The following is a 22684-nucleotide window of genomic DNA, read 5'->3' as shown; positions in this document are numbered from 1 at the left end:
AAAGCATTCAAGGGAGCAGCAGACTCCATGGATAAAGACTAGAGGAGAAATGGACCTGCAAGGTAACAGCTGGGACTAGCAACCATCAGTGCTGGATCAGGGGGGAGCTAAGGATCTGACACGCTGGCATGAAACTGATATCGCCTCAGCAAAAGGCTTTGAACAAGGTCCTCTGATGAACGAGGAAGGTGGGAAGTGCATGTGAGGAGAAGGTCTCCGAGAAGAGAGACAAGAGCCAAGGAAGGTGTGCATGGAGTATGCAGCCAGAGGCCACAGGGAGACACAGAAATCAAAGAAAGAGACTGGTCGAACAAATGCCTCCAAGCAAGGAGATGACTGACCAGGTGAGCCTGGGAAAGGCTGTGCAAGGGGTGTGACATGGAGGAGTGATGCAAGGACTGACAAAGTGAGAGGGGAAGGGCTGAGGTCAGCAGAAGAGCGAGGACTGGGCAGCGAGGAAGGATCCAGCGGTGGGGCAGAGGCAGGCCAGGAGCAGGCTGGAGGAGACAGGGCAGAAAGAGCCGTGCTTGGGAAGAATGAGCAGAAGAAAGCACATCCCCCTAAGGAGCCTGGTAGGAAACGGAAATTTCACCCCAACTCCGGCCATTAGCAAATATCTGAGAGTTCCTCTAGAAAAAAAATACCTCTTCCCCTGTGTTACTGATTCATATGGAGGAATACAAATATCGTCAGTCTCTCCCTGAAATCCAATAGCAGAATTTTCTGTGTTGTAGTTCCAAGTGTCAAAACCTGCTCATAAGCCACACCACAGAGCTTTGTTTTTAAGTTTACTTTTTTAACAACAGTAGGAAATTAAACACAGAGTTCTTGTTAAAATACTTTTCTTAAGGTTACAAAGTCAAGCACTAAAATGTTACCAAATCCCAGATTCAAGGTTCTCTGGGCACCCTTAGTTCAGCCTGTTTATTTGTACATCATGATGTACAAATGATGTACAAATGTACAAATAATGATGTGATCGTATACTATTACATCCCCAGTGTCTTGCTCTTATTTAGTGCAAATGATGGGTGATACCCACTCCATAAACAGTTGTTATGTTTTGACAATATTTTTAATATTTTAAAATCTAATTTTATATTATGACAATATTTTGTTTTGTCATCCTCTGTTCAATGGGCAGCCCCAGAACTTAACTTGCTTCATGCTATTCAAATGCTGGTGTGAAGAAGAAATTATTATTTCATAGGCTGCTTTGTGGCACAGTAGTATCTGACTGCTTCATGAATACTAATGATCTTTCCCATTACACAGGATGCAAACTGAAACCAGAAGGTCAATTTTGATACCTAGGTCAAATTGAGATGCCAGGGATCTGATTTTTAAGAGTTATTAGAATTAGGTATCGGTAATACTCAGACCACAGCACACATGGAGTTCAGTGGTTATACTGGCAGCTTGAGAACTTTTATAAACCCAACTACATGCTTTGAGTCAGGCACTTAGAAAATGGAAAATAAAAAATGTTTTAAGCCAGTTGTTCAGCACGTTCACAGTGACCTTGTGCCCACCGTTCAATCTCCAAGGCAGCGCTCACTGCTTTTTAAAGAAATGAGATCCTCTCTCTTCCTGCAATCTCCTGTTTTATTCATTTACACACTTTACAACTTCTGCAGCAGAACTCCTACACATAAAAGTCATCCTAAGAGCACTTCCATCCTACGATGAATACAGAGTACAGCCTGTGAAAAACAGTATGCCTTCATACAATTACAGTCTATATGACAATGCAGATGCATAATCGACTGAATTAAAGCTGCATGTGTAACCTTAATTCTAGCACTTCCTAACGTTTGAATACTTGCCGTTGCCAAACTATTCTTTTAACATAATACCCATGTGCAATGTTATATATAAATACGAATGGATAAGGGAGTCCCTTGCTATATAAAGATGTACTGTTTATGTGCCACAATAGGATGTTACACAATACAACTCTGAAGAGTGACCCCTGTGGCAGCGAAGGAAAAGGAAACATCTGCATTTAGACTCTATAATTACTACGCATCTATGAGACAATTACTGTTCATTTTAAGTTGTGCAAACAACACCATCATAACAAAATCAGAGCTGGTTAATATTTTTTTTCCAACCTGCCTTCAGCTACTGTACAGAATTTACTATTTATCATTAGTTACATGAAACATTTTTTCATACAGTTAAGACCGCTAGCACATTTTAGCAGCTTCGGTTTATATTACTACCTGTCAAGGAAGGATACTGGGATTTTAAAAAATAAAAATTCTGAGCAGTTAAAAAATTAATTTCTCAGTGAGGCTGCACTGCATACATGTAGTATAATTTTATCGATGAACACAAAATCCCAGCTGATACAAATCATGGCAAAATGACAGTGGGGAAAAAAAAAAAAGTATTAGACATTTTTCAAGCCAGAGTTTTACAGCTCTATTTCTTTGATACAACAGTTGAAGAATATTTTATCTATCTCATTCACTTCTAATTTAGTAGCAAGTTATCTTCAGCTCCAAGGACCAATATGATGCAAAGTCAGGTTTATCATGAAGCTATTGCAATCTGAACAAAAATGTAATCCACAGTTTAGAAAGGGCAAACCACCATACTGGCAAATGATGTCAAAGGTGTTTATTTGCTAGTAAGCACTACTTTTACATCAAGAAGAGTGTAATTGGCTATGCTGCTTGCTTTTTTTTTTTTCCAAGACTAGCTATGCTGCCTTCTTTTTTCTGAGCTTGTAAAAGAGAATAGAAGTCAAAGTCACATCCTACAACAAAGATTGCTGTCTTAGCTTCATGCTGATGGTGCACTTTGACCCTCTTTCAACACTTTAGATCAAACAGAGCCAGGCTGGTTTAAGCTCTCATCCCATTTTCAGTAAATAAGCATTTGCCCTGGGAATGAAAATTGATACAGACAAAATAAAAATTGCATGGAATCAGCTTAGCTATCAAGACAAAACCTGTTATATTAGAGGGCTTTGCCTACAGGTGTAGGATGATTTGAAAATGCATATAGAAAAATGACATAGATTTGATACTACTTGCAACCATACAAGCATAAATCTAAGCAAATACACTCAAGCATGATCATCCCACAGGGACAATTAATTCAAATGACCTTAACTCTCCAAATAAGAGCTAGCAGTGAAAAGTCAGTTAAAGTGCTCTAAATGTGGATTTGTACTGTTACTGCTATGCTTATTTCTATGTATTTTTATATATATGTCTCATCAATAATTATTAGCACTACTGCAATTAACTTTCTTTTGCAATATGCTTAATAATAGCTGTAATAACTCATCCACAGAAAAAAAAAATCACTAGAAAGACAACTCAACAATAATTTTAAATCTCAGATCTAATTCTTAACATGTTACCATTGTGTTTTAACAAAAAGTAGTTTTAAAGTTGTAAAGACATCACCTCCCTGGCCTAGTGAAACTCATGGCAATGCACCTTTAAGAAATCCCTTCAAAAATCTAAACTGGGAGCTGGGCAAAAGGAGTGGAAGAAACAGGCAATTGCTACAACGCAATAGATGAGCTGCAGGGTGGAGAGGGGAAAGCAGCCAAGAGGAAATGGGGAGCAGGCAGCAAGGGAGGAGGTCCCAGAAGCTAGCAGAACAGTGGGAAAATGAAGTCTTTGTACAAAACTGGTTATGAAGAACTTATCAGTGAGGAGTTATTTGCTATAAGAAAAGCAATAAAACACAACAGTCCAAGCAAGAGAGGTAAACAGTCTCTTGGTAGGCACGTGTATGTTTGGAAAGAGGTACCTTTGAAGTCAACCTAATGGCCACTGAAGGCTTTCTCTTTATTTCAGAGATTACTGGATTTAGCATTTATAGTCGTATTTGCAAAGATCCTACACACCTAAAACAGGTTGCTTGAGGTATTTTTAAAAATGTTTAAGATGGCTAGATGCTTAAATCTTGTTAAAAACTTTATGAATCAATCACCTAATAAACTCTCAGGTGCTTCTCCAAATCTCCATCAATATCCTTTAGGTCTTAAAGCAAAAAATGCAGTCCTTGTTTCCCTTTTTATATTCATTCACGTGTTCCCCGCATTTCTTCATTGTGCTCAAATTATCCTGAGAGAGGACGCGCGCGCATGTGTGTGTGTACACACACGTGCATGCAGAGCCTGGTAGCTCACAGCTTTGTCATACGTTTTGAGAACATTAATACAATGTTAATAAAAATGCTGAAGGTGAAAGATGGTATGATAATGTTTTGCCATATTTGCTTCTAAACGTGATTCACAAGAGACACAATCCAACACAAGCAGATGTCTCCGAAAGAAAGAAGCTATGAGTGCAATCTATAGATGAAATAGCTAATATTTGGAATTAACCAAGTCTCGTGCAGGGTGATGAGTAATTTTTGTATGTCATCTGTATTAGGTCATTCAAATATCACGTAAAGTACATCATGGTATTGGAAAACTAGTAAATAACATCAGAGTAAGAATAAATGCAAATTAACAAAATGAAATGGCAATTATTTAATGAGACATACAAAAAACCTCCTAAAAAGCCCTGTAGAACAACTTCATCCATATGAAAAACTTCATCTCAAGTAAGCTAAGCATCAGCTAACACCCAGAGTTCTTCCATAAATGATTTGGTATCAGATGTTTAAAAAAGCTCCTAAGTGTTTTTCTTACAGAATTATAATACTGTTTTTCTCATAAGTTTTAATGCTTAAACACATAAAAGCAAAAACCAGGATAGCTGAATAAGACCATGGATGGGACAGCTAATGGAATGTATGCATTAGAAAATTATAAACTTTGCTTTCAAGCTTGCATCGTCAGAGTCTTTACAGTGCAAGCTTCACTTCAGTCATGGGAATGGTCTCAGTGGAGCCAAATGAATCCGCTCACATCAGCAGATTTTTTTTACATGTGTCCTCCCAGACATCTGACCTTCCTCTCAGTTCCCTTGTAGTGACTTGTAGCAATGCTGCAACCACCCCTAGGAAGCTAAATTGCTTCAGCAAACGGCAGTCTTTAAATTAGAAACAGGTTCATGAGGAGACACTGAGGGATACCTATAAGCAGCAATTCTTCTGAGATCGTCCTGAATAATCATTAGTTGTCATCAGTTTATTTATAAGTTACTTCAGAGAGACTTTTTTTTTTTTAACACTATTCAGTAGATAATCACCTCAATATATGCTGTCACTACAGTGCTGGGACAAAATAGACCAGTGAGTTTCGATGTGTAAAGTACAAGGCTTTTGAGTAGAAACAGGGATTTCACATCTGAAAGTGAAGAAACCAGGTTCACTTATGCCCCAATCTTTGTAGTCTCATCTGCCGCACATCCTACACTGATCCTGTTACAACAAATGCAAGTGCAAATTTTGGTGCTACATCTCATGATCTTAAATAATCCTTGGTGGCTGCATGAGTCAAGCAATTTAGGAACCCCTCAAACAATGGAGATGTCAAAAGATGCTGCTTTAACAGCATGTCTTTTCAACTATGTATTTAGACATATGGATAAAATTAGAATTTGGCAGAACTGTATGTCTAACTGACCCCACAGCTCAGGAGCCATATATGTTTACACAAACTCAAGGCCATCTTTTGGTTCCAGGCCAGCACAGGAAAAAAAAAAAACAACTATTAATAATTTGTAGAGTTTTATACTTTTGCTTCAGAGCAGACCACTATTTAAAATATAGATAATATTTGCAAAATGCTTATAATAAACTGCCCAGTTTAAAATTTGCCCCGGAGAAGTATTGCTAGACAGCAGCAAGCTCCCAACAGGAGACATCCTGTTGCGCATCCTTCTACACCTTCACAAAATTTAACTACCCATACAGAATCAGCTACCCGATTCTTGAAAGGAGTCATACATAACATTCCTTTGACTTGCATGAAGTCATGCTAATTTAAAGAACACAGTTCTGTTTCTTCTCAAGAGTTCTCCATTGTGTTCAAAAATTCAGCGCATGCTTCAGTAATACGTATCTGTACTCTCCTCGGTGTGAAGTTGGATGTAAAACTGTCACCTAAAGAGAATGTCAGCACAAATAATACAGCCACCCATGAGAGGGTGACCTACAGGGCACAAGATATAACAACGTGCCATAAAAGGGGTAAGCTACACACCATTATGTTGATGTTGCACTACAGTAAGATGAATAAAATGAAGTGAAAATGGCTATGAACTCTGTCTGGTAAGGATCACTATTAGGATGAAATGTATCTAATGTCTTCATTAATGACCTGGAAGGTGTAAAAAAAATAATGAAATCTTCAGAGAAAACTAATATTCTATTTCTGCAAGCATCTGCTCATGCAGATTTTCAAGGGGAGCCATTATTGTCTTCAGTGGGATTACTCCCGTACACACAATTACACCTAATTTAGTTCTGACAGATCAGGGACAATACTGGAAAGATCTCGGATTGCTATGCAGGAAGTGAGAAATAATCCAAGCAAATTCAGATAATTATAGCTGTGGCTAGGAAACTGCAAAACAAGATTTAGACACAACAAAACCAACCAAATAAATACAAAATAGTCTAAATTAGCAGCAATAAGAAAGCCTAGCATCTAAACATCCAATGAAACTTTTAATGAAATACCTGAAAAGTCTTTAAGCATATATCTTAATACGGCAACAAAACAGACTAACATATTTTAGTACTAATCACTCAAAAATCAAAGAAAAAATTTTCCATAAGGCTGTTTTATAGTTTCTTTGGAAATACCATTCTCTCTTGTCAGAAAATAGGGACAAAAAAGCACGAGTAGGAAAAAAGCAACAAAATTGATCAGGAGAACTGTTTTATGAGGAGAAATTGTGTCTTCTAGTTAGCAGACATCATACATCATTTTTTTCAAGGGATGACTAAGCAGGATATGGCCATAGCTGCCTACAAATATTTCCATAGTGTAAACATCAAGACAACAGATGATTTATTTAAAGTGGTTCAAGTGGGCAGAGCTAGGAATAACAGGAAAAAATAATGGAAAGAAATTATGCAGACTAACAAGAGCCTTTCTGGCACTGAATCATATAAAACTGTACAAAGATAAAGGCCAAAAGTCTCATCTTCGAGACATTGAGACTAAGTGGAACGAAGCTGCGACAAACTGCGGGACCGACGACATTGGAACTTCACAACGCTGCAGGGATTTGTCATGGCATGAACCTTACTCACCCTGTCACCATGGCGTTAATAATACATTCAGAATAACTTACAACATCCATGAGAAATGAAATTGGTGACTTATGTTTTCTGGATCGTAGTCTAATAAAGATAATGATTTATTCTTTTTTGTAGAAATGTGAGTTCATTGAGGCTGTAGAACAAAAGGCTTTCAAAAGAACGATATAACGTTGCATAAAAGATATACTGCAAGAGCAATTTCACGATAGTGACATAACGGTGACAGCACTGAGAGAAGTTTTCTCTAAATCTGGGATTTATTATTGTTTCAGTGGTAGGTCTTGTCAGACAGCATAGACCCATGAAATGATAGGAAAGTGAAGTTACATAGTAACACTGCAAGTTTTCTATTCTTCTTTTTCTTTGCTGGTCCTGAAGTCCCTGACGTGTTACCAACTTTGGGGAAAAGCAGGGCTTTCTTAGCTTCACTAATCCATTCTTTGAAGCCTGCTTTGCTGTTTACACCATTGCCACAGTTTTAGCTCTCTAATTCACCACCACTGATGCTCTTGTACCCATGTTGGTAATCAGTGGTGGTTGGTAATAGCCTCAGCAATTACAGACAGGCTTACCCTTGGCATAGGCCTACCATGGAAAAAATTAAGAACAATCAAACAAAAAAGGGAATCGAAAAACCAGGAGTGGAATGGAAAATAATAGAGGAGATGATAGAAGAGATGAAGGAAGGACAACAAAGCAAGGAAAGGACCAGAAGCAAGTAGTGAACAGAGGATAGCCTGGTGAGAGGCTGGAGACCTAGTAAGAGTAACGAGTTAGACAAAGTAGTCTAGAGAGCAAGATAGGATGGGAGTGAAAGGGAGATGGTTGAGAAAAAAGGAAGAGCAGATCCTTTAAGAAGAGCAGAAGACTAATCCATCAGATCAAATTAAACCACAGGAACAGCAGCAGAGTAAAAATAAATAATAAGTAGAAGCATGAGAGACCAGAGGAAATTGGTGAGTAGTGAAGTGAAAGCAGAGAAACGAAATGTATCAGCTAAAAGGTAAAAATTCTGGCAGTTGTCGGCAGCTTTGGCTTTCTTTTCTTTGCACAAGTTTCTTGCTCTCTCAGGCAATGTACTTTCCACTAGGGAATACTCTTTCTCAAACCAACTTCAGAGCTCACTGATAATTCTTGGTGCTCAATTAATACAAACCTGGGAAGGTTCAGTTAGGTTGGAGCAACCTTGAGATAATCTTTTTTAGGGTATGCTCAATAGGTACCTTTTTAATAATACTGGCTTAATAGAAGTAGTTCAAGCCCCTTAACATGGGCACAGATAGGTTAGGCAGCAAATGCATCAAAGCAATGAGCTCTCATTAAAAAGAGAAATGCATTATGTCTGCAGGAAGTATCTATCTCCACGCACATTTACATTAGGAACTGTGTGTTGCAATGAAATGTCGTATTTCCTCACTAAAAGTAGGTTATCAGTATTAAAAGAACTATGTGTAGATTAAGCTGAGGAGCAAAGAATGATAAGACTTAATACAAGTGTTGTTGAGCAGAAAGATTGTAAATACTGTATAAAGCAGAAGAGACCTCAAAATTGTATCTAGTAATGAGATTTAATATGTATTTGGTTCAGTACATAGAATCTCTGATAAATCTGAGTGAAGAATTTCAATAACATACATGTGCTATAAAAACCTGTGAAGTAATATCACTATAAAACTATCAAATGAAATATCTTATTTGAATATTGACTGTAGACTGAATATTAAATAAAAATCAAAATTCAAAAACCCCTCTTCAGAATTGGATTTTTTTTAGAGTTATGCATCAATATTAAATACAGTCTAACAAACTTATATCTAGATTCGCTGAACATGAGAACTGAAAAGGTTTTTAAAGTTGAGGAACAGAATACGGATGGCCCAAAAATTAGAATTATATTACATACCTCTATAATATACTTTGATTGCTATTTAGCCCTAAAGGTAGAATACTTACAGGTTTTCGAGTTGGGGTAACTTGAACAGAATGATAAAATTCTGGTTGAACTCGGCTGCTTTTCTTGATTTTTCTTTTTCTTACAGAAGTTTCCTGCTCACTTAGGTGGTGAGCTTCCACTAGAGGTTGTGTTTCCTCAAGGCGAGGTGCTACACGTCTTCTAGCATGACGAGGACTTGATCTAAAGCCCTATAACAGAAAAAGCAATCATGTGTTTGACATCTCCCAGAATCGAGCCATGTAGCAACAGAAAAATCACACAGGACCTTAACAATGACTTGAGGTACAAGCATGCTCATCTTAAATTAATATAATGTCCACGTATACTGCATGTAACAATAAAGAGATGTTGCCAGGTACTGTTAATACCACATTTGTTTTATATTTCTCAATTATATGTATTATTGACAGAGCTAGTAGCAATAACTCCTGTTGCTTTTCTTTATAAGCTCACACTTCTGGTTATTTATAACTAAATAGTTCCAATTTAAAAACTATAATTAAAATTTTCCAGGTTAATTCTTGGCCTCATGAGAAATTGTTTTAGGGAGCGTGAGCTGAAAAGGTGCATTTTTTCCTGAGAATGAAAGTGAAGAAAAATTGGTAGCTGACCACACTTAATTATGACTAACGGTTCTTGTTAAGAGTTCCAATGCTGCTAGATTTGAGGGGAGGCTTTACCATTTGGAATAAAACAATTAAGACAGAGTGCTGTCTTTTACTGTCATCTGAGAAATACAGGTATATGTGGCCAAATAAATAAACTCAGGAAAAGCTGCCCTTCACAAATGCTTTTTAGAGGCTTGCTGTGAAAACCTCTGAGCATCATCCAGAACGTCTCATAGCCTTACAGAATTTCATTCCTTTAATGGCAACACGTATAATGCTAGCCCTGTATTGCTACCTGCAGAGCATTTACAACGAGCGTTCCCTCATTTCACTGAGTCCCCTCATGAGCATGCACGAGCCTGCCATGCGTCATTTGTACTGAATACAATGTTGGTTGATATTAAACTTGGCCAGGTTGTAAATAAGAGTTTCATTCACTTAGTCACATCAGCTTTCAAAGTGAGCCAAATCTATGTCCTTAGTGACAGTCTGCAGTTTAAGGACTACATTCCCTTTCAAAACCAAGAACAGATGCAACAATTCCTAATTTTCTACCTTCTTTTTTCTTCCAGTAAAATATCTCCGCTGAAGTCCTTATGCAACAAACCCAGCACTCAGAAATGGCTGGTCCATATAAAGAATCAAACTTCTGCAAGGTGAGATTTTAGCTAAAACTGCAGAAATCTATGTTGTGAATCTAAATACCCTGGCTGAAAACTGGTGGGAGCAATACATTTCCATATAAACCTATTGTTCTTTTTTCCCCCTTCCCTTAGCTTTTGGGTTTTGTGTTTTGTTTTGCTTTTTTGTTGTTGTTGTTTTGTTTTAATTAGGATATCAGCATAGAAAATTTATGCTAAAATGTTGTTATGTTGGTCAATTGAAGCAATCAAAAGTCAGATGTATGGCTCTGTGCAAATTGGATTTACTCCTGTAATGTTCATGAGACCGCAAGGGAAGAGAGCTGCAGTCTGTTCTGGGCACTCGGAGACAGACAACTATTTTCATTATTTAAAGGTGTGCTCCATTAAGTAAATATACCCCTAAATAGCCAAAACACACAAACATATATTTACATACACATGCTAGTAATTGCTACAGATATACATTGCATGCAACAGATGACGTGAAAAGGTTGAAGTGCCAAGGTGAAACATCAGGTGAAGTAACTTCCAGGTAGCAACCCTCTACTCCTGGGCACTGGACAGGAGGGACAGGAATAGAGCCCAACTCTACTTAGTCCATCTGGGAGGTTCGTGTATGTGGTGCGTCAGGGCTATGAAATATATATGATGGAAAGATACGGCCAACATTTCCTGAATCCTTTTTTATGATCCATCCTATTCTACTGAAGCAATAGAGTCCTTCAGACTACAGGTAAGGCCAGACTTTGACTCGCTGTATCTTAATGGATGCAGGACCCTGTCTGTATCAACCAACGCAAGCACCATAGTGGAAGCGACTGCGGCCAGCAGACCTGCGCAGATTGAGGAAGATCTCTAAACATTCGAAGATGTAAATCTGTGAAATACTCTGCCACACTATTGCAGTGGGAAAACTTACTGCCCCATTTTCTTTCTCTACAGTGAAATAGCTAACAGATACTTACAACATATCATTCAATGTGATACTAGGACTGTTCAGGATGACAGGGAAGGATACAACACAAGGAGCCTATTATTATAGAGCTACTTCTTGTGGAAATTTTCCTTTACAAAAAAATGCTAGTGTGCATCAGGGATTATTCTGTAGTAAAAGAAAATACTCCTTAAGAGACCAAAATACCCAGAAAACCTATTCTGAGTTCTCAAATCAGAAGAGATTTTCTAAATGTTAAATGCATTATGATTCATTTACCGATGATGGCTACTGGCCGAAGCCTGGTTACATACCCTGCGCTGCAGCTGCTCCCTCACCACGCTCCCATCCCCATTAGCTGGATAAAACTCTTTGGGAAAGTATGTTTATGTAACACAAGAATTTGGTAGAAGCTAAGCAGCTCTAAAAGTGCTTAAGAGACACATGCCAAATAGGGATTTAAGGATGTGGGTCTCTCTCACTAAGTGACTTCACCTCAAAATACTTCAACGTTTACTGATTATTATGCTTCGATATGAAAAAGTCAGTGGTGACTTCCAGAAAAGTCTGTTTATTGACAGTGCATCTCCTTCGTATTTTATATATTTTTCTCTTTTGCTCTTTATTACTAGCAAGAAAATGAGATCTTTATCTCTTTAAGGGCTCATCTGCTTCTGTTTGCTGAAGCTGATTCTTCACTTGAAGTCATAATCTGCCTGCAGTATCACAAATGGTTGCTCTGGGGGGGATTATAATGCGATAAAGGCAGAGGATCATGATTTCAGGTGGAAAATTAATTCCATATCAACAAAGATAATGTTACAGGGGCAGAGTTCTCAGACCAAAACCCGAAATGCTTACTCATTCCTGCAATGAGACTTTGCCAGAGCAAAACCCAAATCTGGAACATTTCAAAATTTGGTAATCAAAAATGAAGACAGGAGTTAAAAGTGACGTAATGTATGGGAGCTGCCACTCCTGTGCTCGATGCAAGACTAGAATGACCAGTGATTCCTTCTGAACAGTGTAATGAACAGACACTCCTTGTGTCATCTGTGTTATTTATCCTTCAGCTGAACCCATATGAAGTATGACAGTATGAAAACGTGTCATACTATTACAGCAATCAAAATTAAAAAATATGAAAATTACACAAATATCTGTTTGGTAAAGAGACCGCTATTCTAGATGTTAAGCCAGCACTCACAGGAGAGCACAAAAGTATTAAAAAATATTGAGGGACGTGCAGTACACCATCTGAGACCAAATCACTGGGTAAATGCTAGAGATTTTAAAATCATGCTGGCAATACAATGAGGTTGCTATAACACCATTAAGCAATTTGTAGTTTCCGGTATCATGTGAATGCTGTGTCACTGGACAGTGACAAACCTTTCTTGTTCTTTGCATTGAGGGTTGCTCATTCCCTACTGACTGACTCATTTTTATGCCTGTACAATTTTAACACAAGGCAAACCAAACAAGTAAGACCTCAAATATATATTTTTAGAAAATCTGTTTTCTTCTAAATACTAAAGTAACTACACAAAGAGCACAAAATTTACACTACGAAGTATTTCTCCTTAAAGAAACAACTCAGATGACCAGCAGAACCAGTTTTAGATATCACAGAGGAAGACAAGAGGCAAACAGGAATTATCTTCTCTCCAAAACCATCCGTACATATCCTCCTAGTTAGTCTGTTTGGATCCATGAAGACTGATCTTCCTAATCATCCCCTACCGCCAGTGGGAATAGACGGGTGTCTCTGGAGGCCAGTGCAGAGCCAAAGCCTAGTTCACCTGCTCTCAAGGAAGACTTTCTGTCTTTGAAAGGAGGCTGGGGACATCAGCCTCTTTTAGCTGAAATTCATCTTTGTGAATTAATCCTTTTATGTCTTCTCTAAAAGTGTTTCTTTTTTTTCTGGAACGAAGTGTGGTAATATTGAAAGGACCTGTTGTGTCTATCTTTACACCCAAACCAGCGATGACTGTTGCAAGCCTGGGGGCTACGTGCCAGAGCGCACAACCCAGCGGTTGTGTAAAATTACTTCCGCGCTAAGAGGTTCTTTAACAAAATATCTTCTTATCCAGCCAAATTTTAACTTCACACTTCTGATTCAGTGCCTGATTTCTTGTGTATAGAAACACAGTGTGGGATTCCTCTGACCAAAGCTGCTGACCTCCCCTCCCTGGGTTCCCTTTCGAGCCTCTCGAGTCAGCAAGTGAGATGAACCATTCCCTGACAGCGCCTGTTTCTCTCCGTTGGCCATAAAGGGAGCCCAAGCTGACTGCTTCACTCATAGACATCTATACTGCAAGTATCCAAAACCAGATAGGATGGATCAGACCCATGATGACTATGTTTTGGTCTGCCTTCAATACAGTGTTCATCATTCCATATATATTTTATCATCAGATTTCCTCTTATTTTCCTCCTTCTACATGAAATAATTCCAGTATCTTCCATCACTTTTTTTTTTTTTGGTGAGCGTTTTACATGTTCCTATTCACAGACATCACTCTTGCTGGATCCCCATAATTCAGCATAGTACTCTTACAAATTTGTATTACTGATATATATAATAGTATAGCATGTTTTTCCATTCTGTTTAAATATTTCCCATCCCATCTTCTTTTCTGATCAGGCTATACATCTGAAAGAGGTCTCCACTGAATTGTCAAGAGTAATTCAAAAGGCCCTTTCTGGAGACCATAAACTTAAAAATTAATAAAGTGGATAAACAACTTTTCTCTGTAATATACCCAGCCTGGCATTTATGAACATCATGTGTGTTCATTTGCCCCATTCTTCAGAATTTCCTCAGTATGGTGTGGTATTTGATAAGCAAGTATGTGATACTCCGCAATCCTTGTTATGTTTTTGCCTATTCCCATTCCTAGCCCATTCATTAATATAAAAAACAGGATTTTGAAACTTCCTAAAAAACTTGTCTAACTTTTGCCTTTTTTTATTTACAGGTGAGGACATTTTGGATAATGTGTTTAACCTTTTTCTTTCACTTTCTTAGTTTTTCTGTATTTCTTTTTAATTCTTTGTCTGATACTTTAATAGCACCATATGAATACATCAGTGCTATCCCACATGTGCATTATTGCTTTAGTGACATGAATCTTTGACTCTTCCATTCTTTCAATGTGTGATTGTATTAATTCACCAGATCCTTTTCCTCTCCATTCTAGTTTCTACTACCCCTACTGCCTTCATCATACGTTATCTATTATTTTTATGCTTGATAAGAAACCATATTCATTCTTCATTTTTTCCAGTGTGTAAGTATTTTATGTAGAAAATATTGGGTATCAGGATTCTAATCTTGGAACCCAACCTTTCCAGCCAGTACGTGTTTTCAGAGTCGCTAAACATTAACTTCAAGAGAAGTAAGAGTGCATTATCTGATGTCTAGCTGAAGTCAACAGAAATCTTGGCATTAACTTCACGGGACACTGGACTGCAGCCCAGTTTACCTTCTGGCAGAATGTCAGTAAACCACAGAAAAAGCCCTAGCTAGCATTAAGCCACAATTCAGCGCTCCAGGAGGAATGACAACAGAACTGCATGCACATTCCTTTACAGATATTTGAGTGAGTCCCGTAGATTAAATACACTTTTGCAGGTGCGCTAATGAATATCAAAGCCAAAGGAAGCTCAGACAGGATATCTAACTCCAAACCTTTTTAAGGTTTTTGACAGTGGTTGTGTATGTATGAGAACTGTCATCTATTACCGTTGTCAGTTAATGGCCTCAAGAAACAGTCTTTGAATTGTCAGTCACTGCCTGTTTAAAGCTTGGAAACTGTCATGTATATGCAACCTACAACATCTTAAGGCCTGGAAACATTGGTATGCATAGTATCAAAACTGTTCTCAAGATGCCAAAGTTCTCAGCTGTTTTGCAGACAGGCTGAAATACAATTAAACCCTATAGTTGAAGTACCTACTTGAACTAAAAAGGCAGGTTTAATTAAATAACTTTATTGTATTGAATTCCCCTGCACGCTGAAAGAAAGAAATTTGAGAGTCTTTCTGCTGCACATATAAACATATATATATATGCATCTGTATTATCAGAACAGTTGTAAATTAAAAAGTGACCAAGATTGCCTTATTTCCCATAGTGACTTCCATCCCAAATATCCTCAGTTTACAAAGAAACAAAACAAAACCCCACAACATTTATTTAACTGCCAGTTCTGCAAGTTCAACCCAAAATCCAGGATTCAAGTTAAGTCCTCCAAACTACTTATACATCCTCTCTAATAGTAAAGATTGCTAATTAAAGCTAGGTCCTAGTTTTCTATAGCAGGAAGATTACCTGCGCTCACTCAGTATATTACTTCACAAATGCATAAGGAGGAAGCAACTTCATTTGCTCTTTCTTGGTTCTATCAGGTCTCAAAAGATAGACTGCAACCTTTTTTTTTGTGGTTCTCTTGATTATTTTTTTTTTAAATCTTAGCTAAGGGTTACTCCTATAAAGATCTGAATCAACATTTAAAACATCAAATGTAAGATTTTACATTCAATTTGTCATTTCACTCCCTCATTAACAAGCTTTCACTGGTGCTTCTTTGCATGTCTTATGTTTATTTTAGGAAATATTATTCTTATCTTCTAAAACCTAAACTCTAAGCAGCGCTGGAACCATTTCTCAGATATTGAAGACTGTGATTTGGTATGTGTCATGTTCCAAGATAAGTCCGCACATTCAGAGGGATTAAAAGCAATTGTCTTTTACATAACCTCAACAAGATTACTTTTCCAACCGAGTTCATTAAATACAACATCAATAACCTGCTTTCCAGTTCCTAAGCAGGCCCCCAACTGTACACATATGAGCCCTTGTGCGAACCTAGGGTTTAGATGTGAATTTAGAATGCAGTTTTTAATAACCCATGCTGTATTACACTGCTGTTTTACCCAATGAGTTTGTTTTTTTTCCTATCAGAAAGTTAGGATTCCTATCAAAGCAGGTAAGCTGTAACACTAGGAAAATCTGATGATGCGTAACCAAATAGCATCCCCAGTCCTGCCTTAAGATACCCTTTAAATACTGTTTCCTGTCTAAATCTATAAACCACAGAAGCTGGCCTGTTCTCCAAGCAGTCCTGTCATTCTCTGACAAGAAGGCTTGCAACCCTCCATGGCCATCATGCCTTTGCAATGGCTTGTCCCAGTTCCTTCCCTGTTACCTCAGGGCACCGCAAGCCTACAGTAGGAACGGAACAATTATTTAAGAACAAAAATAAATCAGAGTACTGCTTAATCAGTGGTCTGCAAGGGAAAGTTTAATTTAGAACATACTAGCGCATTCCTCAAGCATGTCCCTCTTCTGCCCCTGCTTCCTCCGTTTTCCATCTCATCACTTCTCAGCTTGGGCAGCGTACAGTGTACATCAAGAATCTGCCATAAGGAATTAACTTTAAATATTAAAAATACAGTAAGAAATAACAGACAGATTGCTAAACGACGCAAGTGCTGCCCAACATCTAGTACAAAGAAATGACTCTCCTTTGTCCAGTGTGCTTGTTTGAAGAGCAAACCGGTGAATTTATGCCACCGCAGCATGTGAAGATGGGTCTGCACTTTGTCAAGCATAAAACAGATGCATAACTGATGAGAGACTTAACAGGCATATATATATATATATATAAAAAAAAAAAAAAGATACCTAGGGTGGAATTCAGATACCTATTAAGATACCTAGACACAGATACCAACAATATATCTGAACGGGTCTCTCCTTCAGGAGCTACTAGTCTAAGCTCCTGTTATAGCCAATGAAAAATTTAGTCAATACATTCAGTGAGGCTTGAAGAACTTTTTGGCTCATCCTGAAGCAGACACCTACACTAGGTCAGCTGAGTAGCTCTACAGACTATAAACTGTAAATGCTTACAGCGAGCTTATCTTGCTGTATAAGAAGATGCTGGTTTTGCAAAGTCAGTTTCCAATTCTGGCTGCACTTTACGTGCAGGAAGGTAGCGGGAGCAGGTCAGAAGGGAATGATGCCTCAACCTAGCTGTATCGTTTTGTTCTCTAGAACAAAGAAGGAACATAAATATAATGCCTCAATCTGACATGGTTATGCATTTCAGTGTAGTTAGTGCTATCGATTTAGATAATCATAAATTAAGTCTTTTAAGAACTGTGCTTCACTTCCTGTCTGCTCTCCTATTTACCCTGCCGTCCTGGAGCCGAGTGCTGTATTTAAGCAGCTGAGTGGACAGGGGCGATAAGGACATTGGCACAACTTGCAAAAAATGTGTCTTTGCCCAAACATCAACTGCAGTTAGTTTCTATAGCTGATGCAGTATTTTCACACTTCAGCCGTAACTCATGTTTCATTCCCACTGATGAGTCAGGAACAGCAAACCACTGAGTCTCCTTGAGGCGAGGCAGCTGGGCACAAGGGAGCACAACAGGGGATCAGACTCTTTGGACAGCAGAAGAACCCAGATAACAGGTACCCAGGCTCGCAGGTGAACTAGAAGCACAAGGAATCAGCTCAAAACCAGCCAGCTTTGCTGGTAGCAGGTCAAGATCAGCCATATCAGCTGTGGGCCTGACAACCTGCTCAAGCATCTCTGCAGCACAGTGCCGAGTCCTTGCCCAGGGGAGCTGGAGGGGCCCCAGCATGCCCTCCTCACAGCCTGAGACCCCTCCGGACCACAGAGCACGGGGACAGGCTGAGAGGCCGCGGCTTTGGATGGTATCCGCTCACATTTGACACGGCCAGGCCCAATAGCCCAGCTCAGCTGAATTGGACCCTGTATGACAACAGCAAGGTGACTTCACCCTGTGCCCTGCGTGGTTCTTCCATAGCCCATCCAAGGTGCCTCTCCTTAAAAAAGTCTGGGAGAGGAAGAGAGCGTGAGTGACGTTCCCATGCCCTAGGGAAACGCATGGAACAGCCCAGGAGCAGAAACAGCCCCAGCGGTTGTACTACCCCGTTCATGCGGTGCTTTCTTTCATTTAGTAGCCTCAGCCTAAAGTGCTGAGCTGTTTCTGAAGGGGCATCTACGACCTGATCTGTCACGCTAGTAATCTAACCACAGTAACTGAGAAATCAGTGTAGATGGTTAAGCTTTTCTGAGCTCTATGTGATCTACGGACCCCTGCACAATCTGTTCTAAGAACAGTTTCTACAGCAGATGTGGAAATACATGTGCTCACCACAAGTATGACCTCAGCTATTTTAATTCACAGTTTCAATCTGAGGTTAGTTTCGGCCAAAAAACAGTAGCTAGAAGTTCCCATTCTGTACATGTGTACAGTGTGGCTGCTAACAGTCGCATGGCGACAAGCCTTGCCCCACCTGGATCCCCTCGAAACCAGGGCTCTGCTTGCTCGCACCAGGAATGCGCGCTGTAAACAGGCGTGCAGCGTAACTGAAGCTGCAGCCTCATCTAAAACACAAGTTTCCGGAGATAATCAGTAGAAGCCTGAACATGTAAATACTTACATGATAGCTGGGAGGTTGTTGACATAACTATATTAATGGGAAAGTAAATAGTAAGCACTTTTATCATGTACCGGCTCTTTATGCAGTGGTTGCCCCCATCCTGTTAAAGAACTGGGAGGGTGCGTTCGTTTATGACGCAGGTCCCAATATACAGCGTATCATCGAGACCGCGCCTTACCCGTTGATGTGGACCATGACACAACATCAGTACTTGATTGACGGAGCTAGGAGGAGATCCCCTCAGCATTTCAGTGCTCTGCAGACTGTTGGATGCCAGAATACAGATGCAGGCAACCAGATGGCCATAGAAGTATAGAGGGCATTTCTACACTACACTGCAGTACAGAGTAAAGGTACCAGAGTTAACTGTGGAGTTAGCTCATGAACGCAAGTAGTCTTGCTGCAGCAACCGGGAATTGCCATGTATTTTGCGATACAATTGCCAAACAGGCTGTTCCTCAGCATAGACGGATGCTTGCTAGGCTATCTAAAGGCAGCACTGCAGTGAACAAAGCTGACAAATGTGGTGGACAGGTGACATATAGTAAGCAGAATCTCAGTGGTACCTAGTTTACCATGTAACAGCTCAGTGTAACGTACTCTGTCTGGGGCAAGTTATTGGACATGTTATGAAAAATGGATAGAAGGATTTGTTCTTATACAGTGTAACCTGTATTTATAGCTCTCCATTCATCCCTGTACATAAGTGCTTTCATACATCTAAGAAAACAATTTATTTTTGTCTCTGATTTATTTTCCCTTGAACCTGTTCCTTAACTCTTAGACGGCTAATGGAAAAACAGTTTAAACATCCTGGGGGGAAAGCATGTCAAACAGAAAGGTAAAATATTTTCAGGCTGATTCAGCTCCGCAAAGACAAAGAGACATCCTTTGAATAGGTGAATGGATGTATTTTCCTGGCTAGTCCTGTACATTTCTGTTGCTCCTTGAATGCACTCCCTCCAGTCAAACAGAAGACTGAAATTCAGCTTGGAGGGTTTGCCGATTTCTCTTTTCACTGGAGCTGTACATATCTGGAGCAGTTTATAAATAACTCTGCAATGCTCGGGATGATTTATGGTGCAACTCTTCAAAGACTATTGTTTTGTAAAATATCTAGAACTGTATTTTTAAGCAACTGTCTCACCATCAGCCTCAGAAGGGGGACAATTATGGCAAAGGTATGCGTAAGGATACATTTATGAACACTTTTTCTGGGCATAAATTGTTGGAAAATTCAATATATACATTTACCGGAGATTGTTGTACAGTTTTGCCTCCATTGTACCATAACGGATGATTTAGCAAATTCATTTGCTCTTAAAAATTGTCATCAGTCTTGGCTGACCTATTTCACTACCAGTCTTGTCACCACAATAGGCTGAATATATATAACCTTGTAGTGACTGTTCAGTATACTAAGAAGAAAACATGGGGTCTGCAAAACTCAAATGACCAAATGTTATTCCTTTGCTACAGCTGTGGTTAATATATGCTGCCAGCCCTCCCAAAGAGTCTTTTCATAAAGTGTCAACTCCTGTTTGCCTTACTGGTGTGTCTAGTCCCACCAGACACGCACCTGGGTTATGTGAAGCCAGAATTTACAGTGGACTGTAAAACTTCTGCAGATTTGATTCCTAGTAGGTTTATACCTGTAGGTCTCAGTGGAAGCATTCACAGGAAACTTGCCCAAAATATACAACTCAAAATTAAATAAATACAAAAAGATACCGTATTGCTCCTGACTGCCCACTGACACTGATACCTTCAGTTCCTGAGATCATACTATTTCTAATTTAAAAGGTAAGATAAGGGAAAAATGTAAAGCTCAGAGAAAACTTCAGGCAAAAGACTTACAAATCTGGTAATTTTTTTCCCCCAATAATATGAAAACCATCAACTACTGGTTTAGCAATTAGCACAATTATTCCTTCACATTCTCATAAAAAAACACCATCTAAAAATCCTGAATGAGAACCTTCCTTTTCAACAGTCCTTATGCCCAAATCATGAGATTTTAAGAATTATACCATTTGGATTAATTCCTTCCAGCCTGAGGGCTAGAAGCTTACTTCCTTTTGAATTGAAAGGTAAAAATCTCACATCATCCCATGACTCCAGAGGTTTAGACAATAAGGAAAACTAATTCAGAAAGAAATTTAAATCACAAGAAGTAGTAACACCAACATGTTAAGCAATGCCTTTAAATTGTAAAGTACAGAAGACACTCAGACCTCTTTAAAGTATAAGCTGCTAAACATTTAAACATATCGAGCCCAAGCCCCCAAAGTACTCAGAGAAAATTCCTATACTTCATGAGAAACCAAACTTCTACAAAGAGCACAAGAAGAATTAAGTCAGTGAATCACTGATAACATTCAAATTTTTGAATATTCAAGGAATATAATAATAATTTAAAAAAAAAAACATTTAGTCCCTATTTTGGTAAAACTCTCACCGAATTATATTGTTACTTTGGTGTGGTTTTGGCTGAGCACAGACATTTCATTCTACAACTGATTCTCAAAATAAAGAATAGTCCAAATAGCTACATGAAAGCCTGATTTGTCACGTAAGCAATGAATATTTCTGTTGGAAATTTACTTGTTTTCTTTTTACAGCCATGGCATATCTAGGTCTCCCTCAGATTAGAAACATTAACTATTCTGGGTGCAATTCCTGTGTGACTTCATGGAGTATCAATAGTACCTGGGGGATGGAGGGAATCTTAAGAGCAGTTACAGCCATAAGGAACTTACAGGACTGCAATAAAAAATATATTAAAAAATAGACCTTGCAAACTTCAGATGGCAGTAAATGAATGTTAAGTGGGGAGGTAGAGACACCACCGTACTGTCTCAGCGAACTCTCGCATCTTCTTGCTGGTTAATTTTTCTGTTATGAAGCACCTCTAACAAAGACAGACTTTAACCTACTTTATATTCATAATGGCTCATGCAAATTTACCTCCTTTTGAGGCAGGGGGTCAAGTGTTTAAGTTCATTCTATAATGAGTAATATCTGCATAGACTTTTGCAGTATAATAATGAGGCATGTTTTGCAGAGACATTCAAAATCAAGACCCACAAAAAAAGACAAACTATTTGTGGATTCAGTTCACCCGTGGCATATAAAAATCAGAACAGAAGAGCTGATAAGGATCATAAATACATTTTCAAATTTAGTATTTACCCTCCCATAGTATGGTGGCTTATTTTTAACGTGGGGTTCAGTACTAAAGGAAAGGTATTAAATAGTTCTCACTGTATATAGACAAAGACAGTGTAGGCATGCGCCATGAGAGCTGTGGCTTTGGCAAAGAACTTCAACATAAATTTGCTACACATCTATTTTTCCAAATATAAGGCTTTCCTGGCAGGCAGCCAATCATGCAGGAATTGCCAACCGTTCTGTAGATAGGGCAATTATAATTCTCTCTGCACTGCCACTAGACCACCTGCATCTTCACATGTGATGGAAGTCGGATTTGAACCCAGCTCTCAGGAGATGAATGCCAACCCACTGCTGTTTACTATCAACCTATTTTTCATTATCTTTTATTAGCATTAAGAAACACCATTTATAACTGCACCTGACAAACAACTAAGCATAGTGGAAGCTAGCAGACAGACCTTGTGCTATAGAACTTGGAGTTGAGATGTCATGTTCAGTTTGGGGGGGGGGGATTATGCAAAGCTCATATTTTCATGTATCATGCTTTGCATTCATCAACCTTATTGGAGTTGGAAGTGCCCAATGTTTTGTGCTGATATAGAATGAGAATGTCAAATTCTGTTTCAGATAATGCTGCCAATATTTTCATGGCCTGTAATTTGTTATTAATCAATTCAATGAGATTACTAAAAT

The 22684-nt window shown here is 38.8% G+C and overlaps 1 protein-coding gene and 1 long non-coding RNA gene across 8 annotated transcripts in view; one reads left to right on the top strand and one right to left on the bottom strand.

Annotated features, from left to right (window-relative positions):
• Nucleotides 1–22684, bottom strand: part of DST (dystonin) — a 315735-nt gene that overhangs the window by 290833 nt on the left and 2218 nt on the right. For all 7 annotated transcript variants that reach the window (XM_087774769.1, XM_087774770.1, XM_087774782.1 and 4 more), the window contains exon 3: nucleotides 9145–9333. In XM_087774769.1, coding sequence (XP_087630895.1) covers nucleotides 9145–9333 — 189 coding nt within the window. The remainder of the gene's footprint in view (nucleotides 1–9144; nucleotides 9334–22684) is intronic.
• On the top strand, nucleotides 205–13606 carry LOC148053447 (uncharacterized). Its single transcript, XR_015708219.1, has 4 exons — nucleotides 205–344; nucleotides 9231–9427; nucleotides 10326–10409; nucleotides 13476–13606. It is a non-coding gene; the product is annotated as an uncharacterized LOC148053447 (long non-coding RNA).

The sequence above is a fragment of the Nipponia nippon genome, unplaced genomic scaffold (assembly GCF_047370975.1).
Source record: "Nipponia nippon isolate SJK-2023a ecotype South Korea unplaced genomic scaffold, ASM4737097v1 scaffold_4, whole genome shotgun sequence".
NCBI lineage: Eukaryota > Metazoa > Chordata > Aves > Pelecaniformes > Threskiornithidae > Nipponia > Nipponia nippon.
This window is presented reverse-complemented; position numbering and strand designations above follow the sequence as displayed.